The sequence below is a fragment of the Mastomys coucha genome, unplaced genomic scaffold, assembly GCF_008632895.1.
Source record: "Mastomys coucha isolate ucsf_1 unplaced genomic scaffold, UCSF_Mcou_1 pScaffold14, whole genome shotgun sequence".
NCBI classification, from domain to species: domain Eukaryota; kingdom Metazoa; phylum Chordata; class Mammalia; order Rodentia; family Muridae; genus Mastomys; species Mastomys coucha.
This window is the reverse complement of record NW_022196896.1, coordinates 108,926,128-108,944,881: the sequence shown is the minus strand read 5'-3', so window position 1 is coordinate 108,944,881 and position 18,754 is coordinate 108,926,128. Positions and strand designations below refer to the sequence as shown.

Sequence of the window (18,754 nt, the reverse complement as noted above, 5' to 3'; positions counted from 1 at the left end):
TGTGTGTACATGTATGTATGTATGTATGTATGTAGTATATATATGTATGTGTATGTGTGTGTGATAGTATGGTGTGTGCATGTTAGTGTGTGTGTTTCATGTCTTTGTGTGTGTGTATTATGCCTCTGTGTGTGGTGTTGTATGTGTTATATATCTTTGTATGTGTCTGCGTATTGTGTTTTTATGATATATTTGGTGGTGTATGTGTGTGTGATATATGTGGTGTGTGTTTGATGCATGTGATATAGTGTGATATGTGTGTGTCTATTTGTGTATGCTTTCACATTTCCCTCTCAGGTCTGAGAAAGGTAAAAGCAGATGAAAACTATTAGTAGCCGGTTTGAACAGTGGGTAGGAGTTGTTTAGATATACGGCCAACACTGCTCAGCAATGCTGATTAAATTCTCTAGATAATTGTCCCATAATAAACAAGTCTGTGTGCTGCTCACCCTGCTGCAGACTTCCTGGCCTTTTGCAAACTTATCCATCATAATTAGCTACACCATGTCTGACACGCTGCTGTCCCCTGGCATTTCCACATTAGTCTTAAGCACAGTGCAGCAGGCTACACAACTATGCTTAATGCAAAACCCAACTCTAATTAAAATGTGATGCCTACTTTCATGTACTCTTTTCCTCTTAAATATCACAATTATTCAACTTAGACATGATATCCACTGCCATTCTCTGGTTATCTAAATTATCTGTGAAAATAGGCAGTGCCACCTTTGTTGATGTTTTTCCCAATGTTATGCACTAATAGTTTTTACAGCAACTGTTAAACAATCAGACTACAAGTAGTATTCTCCAGGCTTCAGTGCTTACCATCTAAAATATGATCGCCTCTAATCCCAAAGCAACAAAAACACCTGCATTGGAACAAATGGACTCATAATTCCTCTCAAAGCAATTTCTTTTTAAAAAACAAAAATAGCATAGGTGAGCAGCAGATGTTCCATTGTTAATTACCCAGGTGCTCCACTCCGCTCCCATCATCTAGACCTTGCCTTTTTTGTTTCCATTTTACTAGTTTTGTCTAGTATTGTTTGAAGCTGTGAGTGAAAAACTTACTTATTTAGATATACATGATTTGTGTTTCCATGATATTCAATACACACCAGTTTGTGCCCATAAAGCTGGGTAGTGCTAGGTAATGGGCCAGGGTGTGTGGGGGGTGGAGAGAGGCAGATACAGGACTGGGTTCCCAAGTCTAAGCTGGTATTCTGTGGGGGCCTGTGAGATGGTTCAGTGGTTAAGAATACTGGTTGTTTTTCCAGATGTCCTGAGTTCAATTCCCGGCAACCAGATGGTGGCTCATGACCATCTGTAAAGGAATCTAATGCCCTCTTCTGACAGGCAGGTATACATATAGACAGAGCAGAAAGAAAGGAAGAAAGAAAGAAAGAAGGAGAGAAAGAAAGAGATGGAGAAAGAAAGAAGTGATAACATGATCAAACTTTTAAATTATCTTTTCATGATTGGTTGAATCTACTGTTGGAGATTTTCCCTGTATCACAGCAGAAAAGAACATATTCCTCATGGTCAGGAAACAAAAGAGGACTTCAAGAAAACCACTTCATGATTTAAAGATCCCCACTATGCCAATTGCTGGATGTCACATGGCCTCTTCCAGAGTAAAGGACACAGCCTTTAAGGATCCAGACGATAGCAGCATCTGTGTCTAGGTCTTGTAGTTGGATCACAGCTACAGTCGAGATACATGCATCAGGCACTGGGGAAACCAGTGCAGGCAGATTACAAGCAAACATGTCAAGGACTACTCTCATCTCAAAGTAGGTGAAGAAGAAAACATCCTGTTCTCTGAGGTGACACATCTTAGCTTAAATAATCCTTCCCAAGGGAGGACATTTCTCACCATGATGCTATTCTATATAGGACACAGTCCATTCCACTCTGCCTAGAAACAGCTAATAAACCCACAACCTGCTGTTTCCTCCCTGAGCCACAATAAAGGAGGTCTTCTACACTCTGAGACTTCACTCCTACATAGTCCCCATGGAAGCTCCGTTTGTTTACAAATATAATTTGCCAGAAATATTAACTTCACAGGATTTCTCTTGGAAATCGGTGATGGCTCTCTTGCCATATTTTATGCAAGAAAACAAGTGTGTCTGCAGTTACTTAGCAGTGAGACAGTCTTTACATAACGACTGTGGCTGGGTTTGCTCACTTTCTGCTCTCAGCTCAACTCTTCCCAGCAGTATTTAATGAGGCAGCAACATAGACCTGCTGCGCCAATGGCTGTATTGTCCTAATAATTAGGAAACATGCTCATCTCTCAGTCTCAGTAAAATTCCATGCTCTGCTTTCTCTGGAGAAGACGAAATGCAGTCTCCAAGAAAAGTTCAAGGTTTCCCGAATCTTGGCTATTTGGGAGTTTATAAAGTTATAAAAATCTAACATGTGCATTTATATCCTGCACATTTTGAGATCTCTTTAGAGAGCACTTTTTTTTTCAGTTGATATGATTCATACAGGCCATAATACCAGTCTTCTATTAATAGGAGCTGTATGAACTTATAGATGATGTAAGAGTCTGGATGTCAATTACCTTTTTCTCATTATTTACATTTAGGAAGCAAAGAAGACTAACACAATCCATTCTTATCTTAGAGACAAGATAGTTGAATGAATGGCGAAGATATTCCGCTAACCTCCAATGGAGGTGCTAGGCCTGTCTCCTGGCCTCCATCTCATCTTCTTTAAGAGTGCACGTTAGTGTTAGACACAGGAAGAAACTATGCCAGAGAGCCCACAATCATTGACAGTAAGTGGGATGGAAAACTGCAATTGAATACCGGGATAATGACTAGTGGTACTCAGAGAATGGTTTTGTTACTAGGAATAAATGTGCTTAAAAAGAGGGACTGTCACTAGATACCATTTTAAAGGTCTTCACAGTTGGGCTAAATAGTAAATCTTTAAAGACAGCTTTAAAATGGCTTGTCCATGTGTGTCAAAATATAATTTAGTCAGTGATAACCCAACAAAAGGTCTTATTATTTTATTTAGAAGATTTTTTTCCTTCAGATACATGATTAAAAGAATAATTAGATACTAAAATACAAACATTCTTTACAACTTGAGAATGCTTTAGCTGGTAATTTTGCTCCCACACTTTTATGAGGTGAAAAATACAGATATACTTTTCTCTGCTGTCAGCACCAAGCATTTAAGCATTAGACTTTAGGACTCAAATGAGGATTTGTACCTCACCCATTTATCAACAAATTAGTTTGTTTTGAGGTAATTGAAACTCATGTGAGAATAAAGAAAGGAAATATTTTATTTTTTCCCTCATTTTTGCACCTCATACTAAAATCTGATGCTTTGAAGTTGCTTCTTAAACCAAGTGTGAGAGTAGGGTTGTGGAAAAATCAACCACTCAGCTTCCCTTTCCAGCACAGGATTGTGCTATTCAATCTCTATTGATGTAAAACTTCTTTGTGGTGAAAGTTAAGTCCTGCATAAAGTATCTACTCCATTATGTGTCCAAGACATGTAACAACACTCCAGTAAAATCAAACCTATGTATTCAATGATAGAGTAGTATTATATTAAATTTTTAACAAATGAATTACAATTTAATAACATCATCAATAAATTTACATCTCGTATTTATTTACCTGGGTTTTTTAAGGGCTTATTTTATTTTATTTTATTTTATTTTCTATTCTTCTTTCACATATTACATCTAGGCTACAGTTTCTCCTCCATCATCTCTCCTCAGTCTCTCTTCCCACCTCTCCTTTCCCTCCCATACATCCACCTATGCCTCCCCTCAGAACAAGGCAGGCCTCCCAGGGACATCAACCCAACAAAGCATACCAAACTACAATAAGACCAGGCACCATACCATCACATCATCATCACATCACAGCTGGACAAGGAAACCCAGTAGGAGGAGAAAGGTCCCACAAACAGGCGAAAGAGTCAGAGACAGCCTGTAAGGAATTCAACAAGCACACCTAGCTACTCAGGCATAGCACATGTAAAAAAAAGACCTGGATCAGACCCATACAGGCTCTCTGATCTCTGCCAGCCTCCATGAGTCCCAGTCAGTTGGAATTGCCTGCTTTACTTTAGAAGAAATATGCTATGTATACTTTAAAAACTAAGACCATGATCATTTGTTTTTAGGAAACAATTCAGAATATTATTTGAAAAGGCTCACATTTAAAAGTCTAAAAGGGTGAGGGCAGTGATCAGGATGTAAGGTGAATGAATGAACGAATAAGTGGATAAATAAATACAGAGATAAATGGAAAAAATAAAAAATATGAACTGTGGGGATACCTCTGCCAACAATTTTCATGTAAAATGGAAATGAACCAGCTGAATTCTCAACTTGGCATGCAAGATGAGTGTGCCCAGATTATAAATGCAAATCCAAGACTTCAGTGCCCAAAACTTTCAAGCACTGACAAACTGCCACAAGGGGATATTTGATGTCTAACCTCATGTGGCCATTGCACACAAAGCAGATAAACCCTGGTTTAGGTTTGGGACCTATCTCCAAGATAAATTATTAGAGGTATGCAAATATCCCAGTCCCTCCAAAAAATACCTAAATGCCAAAACATTCCTGATCCTAAGCAGTTCTGATAGAGAGAATACTTAAGCTACATAAAATTACTACTTAAACTACATAATAATTAACCTTGCTGTTGTTATCACTGTTTTTGCTATAGCTTATTGCTATGGTGCGAAGCTACTGTATCTCTAGGCTAGATCATGACTATTGCCTTCTGTACTGCACCACTATTATCTCTGAAAAACTTTTCATTCAACAAGATAGCTCTCTCTTTTTTGCTCTCTGTTCACAAATATTCCCCACACTCGTTCATCTTAAATTTTTTCCAACCTTACAGCCCACTGGCACTATTGTTCTTTCTAGTTATGTCCTTTCTGACACGATCAGGTAACTGTTAAATGCCTGTGAATTTTAGCTCTAGTATTATATTTTTTAAAAATCATTGATGAATCATCACCCCCAACACAACTAAAATTGCTAATACTTCTTTCTACAATTATTCATTTTATTTTACATGTATAAATGTTTTTGCCTGCTTGTGTATATATAACACAACATATATATTCTTGATACTTGTGAAGTTCATTACAGGATGCTGATCATCTGGAAGTGGAGTTATGGATGGTTGTGAGGCACCATATAGGTGCTAAGAAGCAAACTCAGGTTCTCTGCAAGAGAAACATGTACTCTTTTACCTGATGAGCCATTGCTCTCTAACATGTTAATAAATATTTGAAACTTATCAAAAAAACAGAATAACAGACAGTATAAAAAGGATTTATGAACAAGTACCTCCAGACTAAAAACATATTTAAAAGATCTTTTTAAATAAGAGTCAGTAAGGGGTTGGAGAGATGGCTCAGTGGTTAAGAGCACTGACTGCTCTTTCAGAGGTCCTGAGTTCAAATCCCAGGAACCACATGGTAGCTCACAACCACCCGTAATGAGATTGGATGCCTTCTTCTGGTGTGTCTGAAGACAGCTACAGTGTACTCACATATATAAAATAAATAAATCTTTATAAAAAAAAGTCAGTAAATAAAAAAAGAAAGATCTGTGACCTTAAAACTTCAAAAACCAACCAATGATGATGGCCAACTTCATCAAAGCAAGCAGGTGACATTTTGGATGTGTGAGAAAAACTAATTGTTAGTTTAAAGTTCTGTGCTCCATGAAAATAGTCTGCGAGAGTAAATGAAGGTATTTTCGTCTCACCAAAGATGGCCAGTCATCCATGCTTATTTATCCCTCTCTGTTCCACACCAGGGTTTCCTGCTGTGAAGTATCTGGCATGGCTCTGCTAGCTTCACACACAAAATAAGATTGCTTTGTATTGTAATTAGTTACCAGCGGCTATGAGGCTTTAAGGCTTTTCACCTCTAGCTAGGCTGGATAGAAACTCCTTCATAGTTATAGTCATGTCATGGTTCTGAGATTTAAAGTCTTATACCATTAATTTGCATCCCCAAAGTAACTTGAGCTTACACACATACATTACATACAAACCTTAGCTACAAATCTCTCAAAGAACAAATGTCTAAAATGATATATTGCCTTATTATGCTCTTCAAATATAGTCAGGAAAAAAAGGTGCATAAAATGAGTTTGGAAGGCCTGAACTTCTCACCTGCAAAATGAAAGCTATTTCTGAAGAATGAAGGTGTGATGAACAGTCACAAATGCAAGTCCATTGTGACCCAAGCCAACCAAGTCAGATAGATTACAAGCAAATGTCTAGACTCCCTAGACCCTTTGCTGAATCTTCAAGTATTTGCTAGAACATGTCCATTTAGCCACTGGTGTGCAAAAACTGGCATGCTGTGACTCTTTCTTTTCTCTTAAATGATACTAAAACTTATTTCTTTTTTTCCCCCTATCCTCTCTTCTCTGGCTCCCTCTCCAAATCTGCTGGTGTTTCTAACCCCTTTCTGGTGGGTGTGGTCCTCTCCATCAGCCATGTGGGTAGTTGAACCAAACTCTGCTACCTGCCTTTCTGCTGCCCTGCCGGTCAAGAGACACTGCCAAGAATCCAGGTTGGTTGTGGGGTCTGGGGTCCAGGGGATTATAATGCCAAGTCACAATCAGGGTCTTCTTAATGACAGTACCCATGAGGCCCCGGGGTACATGGCTAAATATTTTGACTCTGAAGTTCTAGATTTACTGGTTGATAGCACAGTGGTGGAAACAAACCATGGCATGCACCTGGCCTCTTGTTTACTGTCACATTTAACCCTACCTATCCCTTCAGTGCTATGCCCCTTTCCAGCTTAAAAGACTGTAAGGCATTAGGAAATATTTCAATACTGTTCCATCCCTCAGTGTCTCCCCGTCTTCTTCCAGTGTAAAGGTCTTCAAGATATTAGGAGACATCTCAGTGCCATGATTAGGCAGGTGGTCAGAACTTGACTTAGGCACAACTCTGTATCCTCAAAACTTAAAATCAGGCTTGTCTTCTGCTGCCTCTTCATGCCAGTCCACACCCACTGTTGTGTTTATTTATGACCTACCTCCCAAACCGATTGGAACCCTGAAGGTAGCTTCCCATGCCCACCTTACTCCCAGTCTGCATTGCTTTTCTCTAGACCCAAAAATTTAATACATTCAGAAGATCCTATCAAAAACATTTCTCTGTGGCAGGACACCGCGTGAGAATGGCCGGGAGTCTAGGGAAGACTATAGACTAGGGGGCAGGTTCCTCTAGACCAGCCTTCTGAGTAACAATCTGATGAAGCAGACTCTGGGACTCAGTGTCCTTAGGAATATAATAGGCTAGTAGCACCTACCCTGCCATCACACCAAGACAAGGAAATGACAACTGTAAAGTCCTGTCACAATGAATAGAACAGGTACTCGATGAAGTGTGTCTATTTTTCATTGAGGTTGCCTTTTTGCATTAAGGATATTATAAAGTGACTAACATTGGCCTCATTTAGCAGAGATTAAATATCTCAACAAGAATGAATATCATTCCCAGGTTCAGTGCAATGAAAGCCAACTCGGAGCCCAATTCAAGTTTTTTGGGGTTTTTTGTTTTTTTTTAAAGATTTTTTTTATTTACTTTCCAAATGTTATCCCCTTTCCTGGTTCACCCTCCCTCTGGAAACACCCTTGCCCCCTGTTTCTATGAGGTTATTCATCCACCTACCCACACACTCCTGCCTCCCTGCCCTGGCATTCCCCTACACTGGGACATTGAGCCTTCACAAGATCAAGGGCCTCTTCTCCCATTGATGCCTGACAAGGCCATCCTCTGCTACATATATGGCTGAAGCCATGAGTCCCTCCATGTGTACTCTTTGATTGGTGGTTTAGTCCCTGGAAGCTCTGGGGGGTTGACTGATATTGTTGTTCTTCCTATGGGGTTGCAAACCCCTTCAGCTCCTTCAGTCCTTTTTCTAACACCTCCGTTGAGGACCCCGTGTTCAGTGCAATGGTTGGCTGTGAGCATCTGCCTCTGTATTTGTAAGGCTCTGGCAGAGCCTCTCAGTAGACAGCTATATCAGGCTCCTATCAGCATGCACTTCTTGGCATCCACAATAGTGTTTGGAGACTGTATATGGGATAGATCTCCAGGTGACGCAGTCTCTCAATGGCCTTACCTTCAGTCTCTCTTCCACACTTTGTCTCCATATTTCCTCCTATGGGTATTTTGTTCCCCCTTCTAAGAAGGAACAAAGCATCCACATTTTGGTCTTCCTTCTTCTTGAGCTTCATGTAGTCTGTGAATTGTATCTTGGGTATTCCAAGCTTTTGAGTTAATATCCACTTATAAGTGAGTACATACCATGTGTGTTCTTTTGTGATTGGGTTACCTCATTCAGGATGATATTTTCTAGTTCTATCCATTTGCCTAAGAATTTCATGAATTCGTTGGTTTTTATAGCTGAGTAGTATCCTATTGTGTAAATGTACCACATTTTCTGTATCCAGTCCTCTGTTGAAGGACATCTGGGTTCTTTCCAGCTTCTGGCTATCATAAAATAAGGCTGCTATGAACATAGTGGAGCATGTGTCCTTGTTATATGTTGTGGTATCTTTTGGGTATATGCCCAGGAATGATAATTGATCACAAAACAGGCCAATTCAAGTTTTTAAAAATACACTATGCCATAATGCTCTATACCCTCCACAGAGAAAAAAATGATGAAATCTGACTTATTAAAATAGAGTGTGAATCTTCTCCTGTAGAAGATTTTTAATGTGTGGATATTTTTACACTTTTTTTCCATCATTCCTAAAGGCATCAAATACTACAATTAGGATGTACAGATGCTCTGTGTGCTCTAAAATATAAATAAAAATTTAAAATGTAAATATTTCATTTGGCATCCATGTAGATTATTCCTGGGTATCTGATATAGCATTTTATATCTGGCACTTGCATTTTAGGGGTACTGGTTTTCACATACCCCCCACACTGAACAAAAAGGAAACTGAGATTAAGAGTTTGTTGTTAATATTTGAGTTACTTGAACACTAATAGAAAAATCCTTAATGTGGTGTTATAATTGAACATATCACATTTATGGAAGGATAACTAGTTAGAGGCGCTGTTGTCTTTCATGGGATCTTAGAGTGAGTCAAGTACTCTTTCCATATTCAGAACTAGTTTGACAATTCTAACTTACTCCCATTTAAGTTGTAAGCCTCTCTTAAGTACAAATGGAATACCTTAAATGGCAGTTGGCATGTGTTGATATTGAACGGTAACGATACATTTACTGAATCATGATTACTGTATGGATAGTTTTGCCATAGAGAAGGAAAAATGACCAGTTCTTTTCTAGTCATATAAGTAGCTATCCAGATATATTACAAAGCCCTTTATGATAACAAAACAAAGATAAAAGAAAACAAAAAAATATTATCTACATTTAAACAGTGTTTCAAAATTCTTAATTCCAAAATGTAGTGCAAATTAAGAAGCAATCTGAGAACACATAGCTTTATAAACTTAAAATCTGTGAGGAAGTAGTATAGAGTTTAATAGGAATAACAGGGGATTTCAGGGCTTTGAAAGTGCAACACTACAATAGTGGCTGCATGTCATTCCTCCAAACCCAAAGAATTTACATAAAATGTGGACCTTAATGTAGACAGTGGACTTGGGGTGTTAATTACATGTCTTTGTAGGTAGATTTGACAGTTGTAACAATCAAAGAAGCCTGAAAGAGACAACGTTGGTGCCTGTGTATGGGGAGGCAAGGGGCCTATTGAAACTCTTTGTACCTTACTCTCAAATATGCTGGAACTTGAAGCACTCTAGATAAATCAAATTATTTGGGGGGAAAAAAGTAAAATAAAACCTTTCCCAGTTCAAAAAGCATAAACAAAGAAGAGAAGATCTGAGGGAATAAAATATAAGATGAAAAAATATCTTGTGGACACTTGTTATCTGGAGTCAAATTGTCAAACACTATAGAACAATATTTATAATAAGATGTGTACAGTGGGCTCACTGCTTTAGCAGGGTCTCACATTCACCAATTAATGTATAGTAGAGGCTGAATTACCTTCCTCCCTCTGGTATTATAGGGATATTCTTTCTGTTGTCAAGTGTCGGCAGCTAACACAACTGTGGACAGCAGTCTAGCTCCTAATATGTGCCCCCTGTTTATACTTGTCTTGCTGCTTTTGATATATTCTTCCTCTATTTTAAGTGTATTTTCCTATTTGTACTCCTTTTGACGTTTTACAAACTGTGTGTTTTAAAGTTATTAAATGAAAGTGCATTTTTAAGAAGGGAACTGAGTTTCTTGAGCCTTGAGGAAGTAACCCATACTGTAATAAGAGGCATATTTTATAATGAAACTCGTCGAATGCTAATATTCATGCCCAAGTCTGAGTCCAGAACCACCCACCTAAGGTTAGTCCCAAGCCTTTTCTTTAGGTTTGCTCTAAATCATTCCAAAGTGCCATTGTAATGCTTTCTGATAATCTTTCTACCAGCTTTGGCCATTTTATATAAAACATTCTCATGTACCCAACAAAGAGTTCAGCTAAAGTCCTGAGCTCATTAGGATAATGAAAGAAAAATGAAGCCATTAGGACCAGTAATCGTACATATTAGGATGCACTCCTTTAAAAAAAATTCTATTTGTGACACAGAGTTATTTTACGTAGTATCAGCAGTGCCACCAAGCAGTCTCTGAGAGCTGCAGCTCCTCCTGTCTCATTGTTCTCAGTCCAGGTGACTCTCTGAGTTTAACTTCATTCCATTACTCATGGACATAGACAATTGTGATACAATCCAGAAGTCTCAGGAGGGATATGCAAGAGAAGCAAGATGCAGATTAAAAGGCACTTACCTTGGATAATGGGTTTCTCCCCAGCAACACTGATGCTTTTGCTGTGGCATTTGGCTTCTGGTCTAAAGTTTCCTGGCTTTGTTGGCTTTCCTGTTTCTTCCAGCCACATCACTCAGGCCCATTTTCATCGTGGTAAACACATTGAATGCAGTAGGACCTATGAGACCTGATCATGAAAATTATAATGTGTATGTATATGTCAGAAATCTCATTATATTTGAAAGGCAAAAGTTATTTACTAATCAGATAATTTATGAGAATTGTGAACACCAATTGTGCCTTTCTCATTCTTTTGACTTTAGATGGTCTATTTCTAAATATCCTTTTATCACGCATTTCAAAGGAGAACTTTCTCTGACCATGAAACAATAGATGGCAAATACCCAGGAAATTCAGCCAAGAACAAGAAAGAAGGCACACAAGACAATGTCTCTATGCAACTACTATTAACCTTTTCATGTTTCTGTATAAAAGTGTACATATATTTATTCTTTGACTAACTTTGATGCGTAGTTCCTGAGACCTGCTAAACCTCAGATATCAGTCATTGACTGGGAATCTCACATGACAAGAACCCAACAAAGATAGCCATATTGACATAGTTTATAATCTGCAATGCAAGAAGGGCATATAATGAATAATGACATGAGAAATAAATATATTGCATAGGGGGAGGTTTACACCTAAGATTGTGTAGGAGAAAGTTGAGCCAGACACTAGGAGCAAGTTCCATAGCTACAGTGATCAGCCCCCCTAAGGATGTGGAAAGGACCTGAAACAGGCAGTAACTTGAGGTATGCCAACTCTCTATGGAAAACACATCCCCAGTTTCAAAACCTAGAGAAGGCTCGATCACAACAGTGGTGTCTAGACTCCTCTAGAAAGAGCAAGAACCTTAGTGTGGACAGAGTGCCAGATGGGACGACTCTGAAGGAGACAAAGTCGCAGAAATGGCATGCAGTCCAAATGGGTAGAATTTTGTAGTCTATGGCAAGGACATTTAATTCTTCTAGAGGGAAAATGTAGAACTACAATGAGTTTCTAAGCACAGAAGTGGCCTGACCAGTCTTGTGTTTAAAAAGTAAGGAACAGAATTATACTTTATCTTCAACCCTGCTTCTTTAACATGGAGCATTTCCCCCATGGCATTTTGGAAGGAACAGAGAATCATCTTAATATGTGCATGCAAACACCATCAATGGATCTATTTATGATCATACTGCTATTTTTCAAGTTTTTCAATTAAAAATAATCAGTTAAATATCCCCCAGCATAAAATTTTGTCAGTCTTCTATATGCATATATGTTAGAATATATATATATGTATATATGTATATACATATATATATCAGAAGACTGACAAAATTTTATTCCTATGTGTGGAAAGAGAGAGGAGAGAGAGAGAGAGAGAGAGAGAGAGAGAGAGAGAGAGGAGAAAGAGAAGCCTGGCCTTGAATACATAGAGATCTACTTGTCTCTGCTACCTGAGTGTTAGTATTAAAAGCATGTGCCACCATGTCTGGCTTAAGATATATTTCTAAAACTGCTATTCATAGCTCACTCATTATCTTTCTGTTGCTGTGATTAAAAATTATAATCAGGACGACTTATAGAGGAAAATTTATGTGGGGCTTTTAGTTCCAAAGGTTTAGAGATCTTGACTATCACCTTAGAGAGTATGGTATCAGACAGACATGCTCGCATCTCAATCCATAAGCAGGAAACAGCAAAAAAGAGCTAACTACAAATGTCCTTTAAAACTATAAAGGCCAACCCCAGTGACATATTCCTTCCAGCTAGACTAAGCCTTCAACCAATTCAATTAACCACTACCTGGAGACAAGGTATTCAAATGCCCAAGAAATATGGGGTCATCTTAATTAAATCATCACACATAGGTCAGAGGCAAGAATACTTCAAATTGAGGGATAGCTTTCTCAGATTGTTTTCCAGAAAAGCCATGAATTTAAACAATATAAATACATACTGTTTTTTATCAACAGCATAATGTAATAGTTTTCCTATTTTGAATTATCAAAAAAAAAAATGTCCTTTTCTTAGTTACCAACAATTATTCCTTAAAAGCTATATGCCTGATTTAACATCACTGGACACATTGGAATGATCCACATCTGTCTTTCCCCCCAACACACGTATCACTCCTCTTCCTCCCCTGCAAGACTCAGCCCACCCCATGTCTTCTCTTCAGCCACGTCACACCCTTGTGATGACAAGGATGTGGGACATGATTCTTATGCTAAATGAAGCAGAAATTTAGAAGCTTTCTTTCCAGCATCTCTGGGAGAAAGATTCTGCCAATAAATATATAAATATCTAGAGCAAACAGAAATGCAAAATGGAAAGGCACAAGCTACCTTATAAAAATAATTGTTATATATTCATTGACATAATCTTATTGATTTGTTTTGCCAGTTGAAGTAGCATTGTTTTTATAAAACAATATTCTGTTCTCTAGAAACATCTTTCTTGTAAAATTCTGGTTTTCACCTTCTAATGACTTTTCTTGAAATCTATGAAGTTTTCAATTATTTTCCATATCGATGGACAAAACATTGTGTATCTAACACAAGCCACAATTTTTATAGTCTTAGACTAATTGAATTCTCTTGTATTCTTTGGTCTTTCAGAGACTTTTGGGAGTCTTCATTTTATGGCATCATAATACCCATCAATCTCCCTAAATACAGAAATGTCTATACTGAATATTTTGAATACTAGTTTTGTCTGAAGACAAAACTAAGTATGTGCGCACTGTAAAGTCTGCAGATAATATATTTTCCACTAAATGAAAGCATAAAAGAAGACTTCTGGACTAAACAAATCTTCAGGGATTACAGCAGCATCATTTCTCAGCTTCAGACTGAGTGTTCTCCTGTGCCAGTTATGATGTTGTGGCTTCACAGGAAACAAAACCTTATCAAGTCACCATAGTAGTCCATGACACTTACATTCTAAGGGTAAGAAGAAAAAAATGTAAATGTTAGAAAGGTTTGAGCATCCTTACTTGGGCCTTCCTTCTTGTTTGACTTCTTTGGGTCTGTGGGGTGTCTCATGGGTATTCTGCACTTTTTGGCTAATATCACTTATCATAGAGTACATCCCATGCATGTCCTTTGGGTCTGGGTTACCTCACTCAGAATGGTATTTTCTAGTTCCGTCTATTTGCCTGCAAAATTCATGATGCTCTTGTTTTTAATACCTGAATCATTGGGCAGGGGCAAGATCAGGTATGGGGAGAGAGGCCCAGAGGGCCAGGAGAATAAATGAAAATATGCAGCTGCTGGGGGTAGGGGGTTGGAGAATCTCTAAGAAGTTCCAGAGACCTGAGATGGGGGAGGTTGCCAGGACTCAATGAGGGTGACCTTAGCTGAATTGTCCAACAGTGGGTATATGAAGCTTGAAGAGACCATCTCCAGTAGCCAGACAGGTCCCCCCCACCCACCCAATGGAAGAATAGAAATACCAACCTACCTGCAAAATTTTCCACCCAAAATTGCTCCTGTCTAAAAGAAATGCAGTGACAAAATGGAGCAGAGACTGAAGGAAAGGCCATCAAGGGACTGGCCCAACTTGGGATCATCCCATGGGTGGGCACCAAACTCTAACACTATTATTGATGCTAGGTCGTGCTCATACACATGAGTCCAGCATGGCTGTCCACTAAGAGGTTCTTCCCAGAAGCTGACTGAAACAGATGCAGATACCCACAGCCAAGCATGAGATGGAGGTCAGGGACCCCTATGAAAGAAGTTAGGAGAAAGACTGAAGGAACTGAAGGAGATAGCAACCCCACAGGAAGACCAACAGTGTCAACTAACCTGGACTCCTGAAAGCTCCCAGAAACTAAGTCCCCAACCAAAGAGCATACATGGGCTGGTCCTAGCTCTCAGGCACATATGTAGCAGAAAGCTGCCTTGTCTGGCCTCAGCTGTAAAGGATGCTCCTAATCCAATAGAAAGTTGATGCCCCAGGGTGGGAAGACACCAGGGGGGCCACCCTCTCAGAGGTGAAGGAGAGGATGAAAGGAAGAAATTAGAAGGGTGAATCAAGTTTGGGGGCAGCACTTGGGATGTAAATAAATAAAAGTAAAACAAAAAATTAGAGAGGTTTGAGTAACAGTTCTGTATAGATTTCTTGAACACTGGAGCTCTGGCAACTGGCAGGATGTGAACTCACTCAGCTTTGTTATAGAAGCAAAGACTGAGAAGGATTGGTAGCAAGCACAGAAGAGAAGGGTACCACACAGTGTCTGCAGAAGCAGAATAAATCTAAGGCCATCATTTGACAACACTATAACGTCATGTTATATATTAATACTCAACTTCCTATCAACAAAGTAGGCATAACAAAGTAACTAAGTAAACAATACCATGGGGTACAAATACAGAGACAGTAAACAGTGGCAACTTTGGGGGAAGTAAGTGGTGTGATGGAGTGTTACATAACCCAAAAGTTATCTTCCCTTGGTAATTTGGTGAAAGTAATGAGCAGGAGGGAACTAAGGCGGTACCCATGAAGAGCTTTCTAAGTTCATCTGGATTAAGGTCTGATGCAACTGAATGAAGCCACATACCCAATATACTTAATCTTTGAAGCTGAAACACTCTTCATGTTTAAAAATGGCAAACATTTAGTAGTTTTATAGTTCCTATGGCATTCCTACAGTAAGCATCCAGTGTCATTCCTGTATAAATACCTATTCATGAAAATTTAATTTAGCAACAATAATGTGAAATGGCTGTCTCAATGTTACTAGTTCATGTTTCTGAACATATCATTGATAGCACGTATTTTGAAAATGTTGGAAACAAACAAAAGACTTATTCTAAGTATTACTGTTTCATTTTCAGGCTCTATTTAATCATAGAGAGAAACTAAATTTAAGGTCCCAGGCCCTAGCACTTCCCTATAGCCGAACAGCTTCTATTATAAAGAAACAGTTGTTTGAGTCCAGACATCTCAAGGACAACTTCTCCATCTTGCTGTCAGGATCAAACTAAGTTCATGTTTCCATGTCCAGGAACCTACTCCTATCCTGATTGATGGAAACTCCTTGCTCTACTCCCTGTGAGAAAATATGATTAGACAATGCTACAGTCCACCCTTTCCTCTCACTTTATGGCCTTATCCTTTACATATGCTGTGTAACACCCCTTTAGGGTCACAGAACAGCTCCCAACTCTGTTCTGTGGCCCTGATTGAGCAGTAGCAGTTTGATTACAATATATCTTTGTCATCTGCATTGACCTGGTATTTGAGTTAGGTAGGATTTAAACAGACCCCACAACAAAAGAGTTTCCCCCATAGACCTAGTTAACATGAAAAGAGCCAAATCTTTAGGTTATCTGGCTGGACACCTTTTCTGAGCAAGGTGGTATAGTTTCCAAATTCCATTTTAGGATCTTGGTGAAGCCAGAGATTTTGAAGCAACATTAAAAGACACAATATCTAAAAATCTGTACAGTAGCAATTAAAGCTGTGTGTATATTGTCTGTCATCACCTGGTTGGTAGGAATAGTGTAAGTCTGCAAAGCCCAGCATCTGACACACAGAACCTGCTCTGCAAATGCTCTTCATCATCCATGTATTATCCATAAAAGCATGAGAGAGTACCATTTTCATATCTGAACAGTCATTATTGGTTGTATTTCTTATTGTAATCCAGTCAGTTTGCCTAGTACCTAATTAAGATGTATTTTCAGATTATGGATGGACATAGCTGATAGATATTGAGTTCTCCAAATAAAAAGCCTTAATTATACAATATTCAACACAATTCTTAGTATGAAAGACTTAAGTACAAGTAGTACTGAAAACGGAGAAATTACTAGCTGTTGGCTTTACAAATTATATTTCAAAGGAAGTAACAAGACTATAATCACACCTTTGTTCTTTATCTGCTACTTAATTGCTGAGGTTAAATTAGAGCATAGTTAATTTGTGGCCATTATCTCTTCCAAGAAGAACCCACTTGTTTTATGATTATTAATGAACAACCTGTTGTCATCTCTTATTGTCATCACCAAGCACTGCACAAAGATGGTACCCAAACTTGATTCTGCAAGCATATTCTACGTGATCCAAGGAAAAACTGATAGGAAAAGTCATCAATTTTCTTTTGGACAAAGGAATGCCTTTCTTCCTTTAATAATGCATCACAATGTTATAATATTGTTTATACTTTGTAGTACCAAAAGATAATAAGGTATTCATTTTCACTTGCTTCTATTAGGATTTTTATTGTTATTATTCCAGTGGTATACAATATCAAAGGAGGTCTATACTTCATTCTTCAGTTATTTGAAATCCTTTCAATACTAAAACAGGATACATAAAAAATAATCTCCAAATATGTCCAAGGCTGACTAATTGGTTCCTCTGATAAATTTATTAAACTCTTACAGCTCATCAGGATTCAATGGGCCTCTCAACCACAGCTGGATTGGTAAAGAACTCAGTTTGCATTGATACCTCCAAACTCGAGTAGTAGGAAAAAGGGGATACACTTGGGCATAAAATTAAAATAAAAAGAGCACAAAGTCTTGCCTAGTTAATAAAACTAGAAAATACCATGTTAAATAGATTTGCTTTTGCACCCCAGATGTCTGTAATTGGTAAGGTAGACTTTATGTAAGCCATTATAATAGGTGCAAGTGACAAGGGAAAATTCATAGACAGGAGGCCAGATGAAAGAACCACTGAAAGTGGAAGTATTAGGAAGGAATATCAAGGATGGGGGAATCTGTAAAATTTAGTTGAGTGTACTTGCTAAAACAGGCCAAGAACAGCATCAAGGGTGAAGGGATTTGAAAGCTGGTCAGAAATGCAGTGTAGGAGGCTTTTTGCTAGACTCTGGTAGGGAAGTTGATTATTAATATAAGATTCAGTAGACCAAGCTCCAGTCATAGCTGAAAAGGGTACCCAAAGAAGTCAGACTAAAACTTAATCAAAACCAAAAACCAAGTCCCAGTTAAGAGATGGCTCAGGAAATAAAATCAAGAGACACTAGCACATCATTGACTTGTAGTACAGATTGGTTGAAAGATTGATCTAAGTACCTGATCTCTCACATTTAGCACATAAATCCTTTTGAATGAGGATAAAAATAAGGAAATTCAGTAGAGCAATCTTTCATCCTGAGCTGTGCAAACACATTTTAAATTCCTCTAAATAAGTCTGGATCATAGCACTTTCTTAAATTGATATTAATGAGAGTATCTCAGTTGCTTACACGAGACCTCTTCAGATGGATCTGAATTATTTTCCTCCAGCGTTTAGATGAGAGGATTTAGTGTAGAGCTCAAGAGCACATATCCTTGATAAGACTGAGACAACCAAACAACAAATGATAACCACTGCATTTTACAAAAAAACAAAAGTGTCCTTAAGTGGTGAGGACTCAAGAGCAAATCTGATTTTTCACAATCTACCAAAAGCATTTGGCTTTATATTGTATCTAACAATAACAGCAGGGTCTCTCTCTCTTTTTTTCTTTCATTAGAACTATCCTGGGAAATACTTTAAATTATCTTCTCAGATACGGCTTATCCTACCATCTGTCACTACTGCCAAAAATTAAACAGTGAACGCAAGCACATGTTTGTGTCTAATCTTTTGAGGTTAACTGATTTCCCAGAAACATGAGAGCAAACAACCTCAGCAGTTGCTTGCTGCCTAGCATTGTCTTGGGACCTTTGCGGTTGCTGTGCTTTTAAAGCTCATGCTGTAAAGGGAGAGACAGAGAAATACTATACATAAACTGGCATCCTTGACAAGTGCTGGAGGAGATGTTGCTCAGGATGCTTCTGGTTCACAGAGGAGAGTGAGTATCTTGCTTTGTAGACAGAGGCTGGAACAGTAAGGAGTGTAA

The 18,754-nt window shown here is 38.4% G+C and overlaps 1 protein-coding gene across 7 annotated transcripts in view; it reads left to right on the top strand.

Annotated features, from left to right (window-relative positions):
- Sphkap (SPHK1 interactor, AKAP domain containing) overlaps positions 1–18,754 on the top strand; it is a 134,089-nt gene that overhangs the window by 16,878 nt on the left and 98,457 nt on the right. For 5 of the 7 annotated variants that reach the window (XM_031368190.1, XM_031368192.1, XM_031368196.1 and 2 more), the window contains exon 2: positions 6,510–6,588. The exons of the other annotated variants lie outside the window; for them this stretch is intronic. In XM_031368190.1, coding sequence (XP_031224050.1) covers positions 6,510–6,588 — 79 coding nt within the window. The remainder of the gene's footprint in view (positions 1–6,509; positions 6,589–18,754) is intronic. 7 annotated transcript variants of the gene reach the window in all.